Source organism: Belonocnema kinseyi, chromosome 6 (genome assembly GCF_010883055.1).
Source record: "Belonocnema kinseyi isolate 2016_QV_RU_SX_M_011 chromosome 6, B_treatae_v1, whole genome shotgun sequence".
Lineage (NCBI taxonomy): Eukaryota > Metazoa > Arthropoda > Insecta > Hymenoptera > Cynipidae > Belonocnema > Belonocnema kinseyi.
Window position 1 is genome coordinate 7,938,134 of NC_046662.1, and position 1,520 is coordinate 7,939,653.

Genomic DNA, 1,520 nt, shown 5'->3' on the forward strand with positions numbered 1-1,520 from the left:
GTCGACTTCACATGATATGATACTTTATTTTAATTAACTATCAATTCAATATAAAATATATACAAAAAAATTATGATTACTGTAATTTATTTCCAATCACTGCACTCATTGCAACAGTGCCTTTGCAACCTTTATCGGTTATAAACTATTATATGTATATAATCGTATATATAACCTTTTCAATTTTACTTTTACAACGAAACATATTACCTCAAAAAAACAAATGTTTAGCTACGTTGGTGCTGATTACAATTGCGAAGAGAATATATAGATAATTGATTTATAAATACTTTTTACAGTGTGTCATAGGTGAAAGTATATACATTTGTAAACTGTGTATAATATAGTATCAATTTATAATTTTAATTTCTTAAATGAATTGTCATTTGAATTTATTTAAATTTTATTCAAGTATTTGCTAATAAAATGTATCACAGCAAATAAAAAGGCACCATTTTTGCATCAAAAATCAAGTCGAACAGTTTAAAATTCGCTGATAGACTTTCATACTTTCACTGTTTGAAATATTCTGAAATTTACAAAGTGATTACATCACAAAAGTAACAGACATTTTTCATAAAATTAAGATATATTGATATTAAAATTTCGACATAAAACTTCCGTTATTTTAAATTTTTGTCTTAATTTTTCGAAACAGTCTCGGAAGCTTTATTGTGTTATAAATTTCGTCAATTTAAAATCAATTTAAGAAAAATAAGTAACAAATTTATAAAATTTTCAGTTGCGATTACGAAATTTTCTCATATATTGCAACTGAAAATTGTGAAACTTGTAACATTAAAACTTTACGTTTTATGACTTTAAATGTGACAGAAAATCACGAAACTTTTTACATCATTCACGGTAAATTTACAAAAATTATTATTATATTTATATTATTATATATTTCTAATGGTTATCAACTGCTTACAAATTTTACGTTTCAAGTATACTCAACACGCACAATTTTTTAGTTACAAGTTTCGGATTTTTCAGATACAATGTATCAGAAAATTCCGTAATTGTAACTGAAAATTACATAATTTTAAGTGAATTTTTATAAGTTTATCTTAAATTTAAGAAACTTGTTATTCATTTTTCCAAAATTTATCATCATTTCACGAAACATGTAACAGTCTAGAAGTTCCGAAACAGTTTTAAAATATATGTATAACATTTAAAACTCTATATCAATTTAGGTAATGAAAGAGAGAATTCTTTATAAGTATATTATGAGAAAGGCACTCACTTGGAATAAGTTTCTTACAAAAATTGTCATACATTTTTGCACTTCATCCAAAGAATATCCAAATACTTTATTAAATTACGATTAAATATAAATAAATCTTCATACTTCAACGCTAATTTCCGCTAAAATAAAACTTAATTTTACAAAAACAACTGTATAACTTTGTCAAATTCTGCACTTTTATTATTATAAATTGTTTTAAAGCAAACTGAAATATGTTGATAACTGTTCGGACTTGGAGAACTACTGCATTACGATCCTCACTAAATAC

At 24.1% G+C, this 1,520-nt stretch overlaps 1 protein-coding gene across 1 annotated transcript in view; it reads right to left on the reverse strand.

Moving 5' to 3' along the window:
* LOC117174229 (sialin-like) overlaps positions 1 to 1,520 on the reverse strand; it is a 14,942-nt gene extending 13,422 nt beyond the window's left edge. The window contains exon 1 of the mRNA XM_033363106.1: positions 1,250 to 1,520. Within this exon, the coding sequence (XP_033218997.1) occupies positions 1,250 to 1,283 (34 nt within the window). The 5' untranslated portion in view covers positions 1,284 to 1,520. The remainder of the gene's footprint in view (positions 1 to 1,249) is intronic.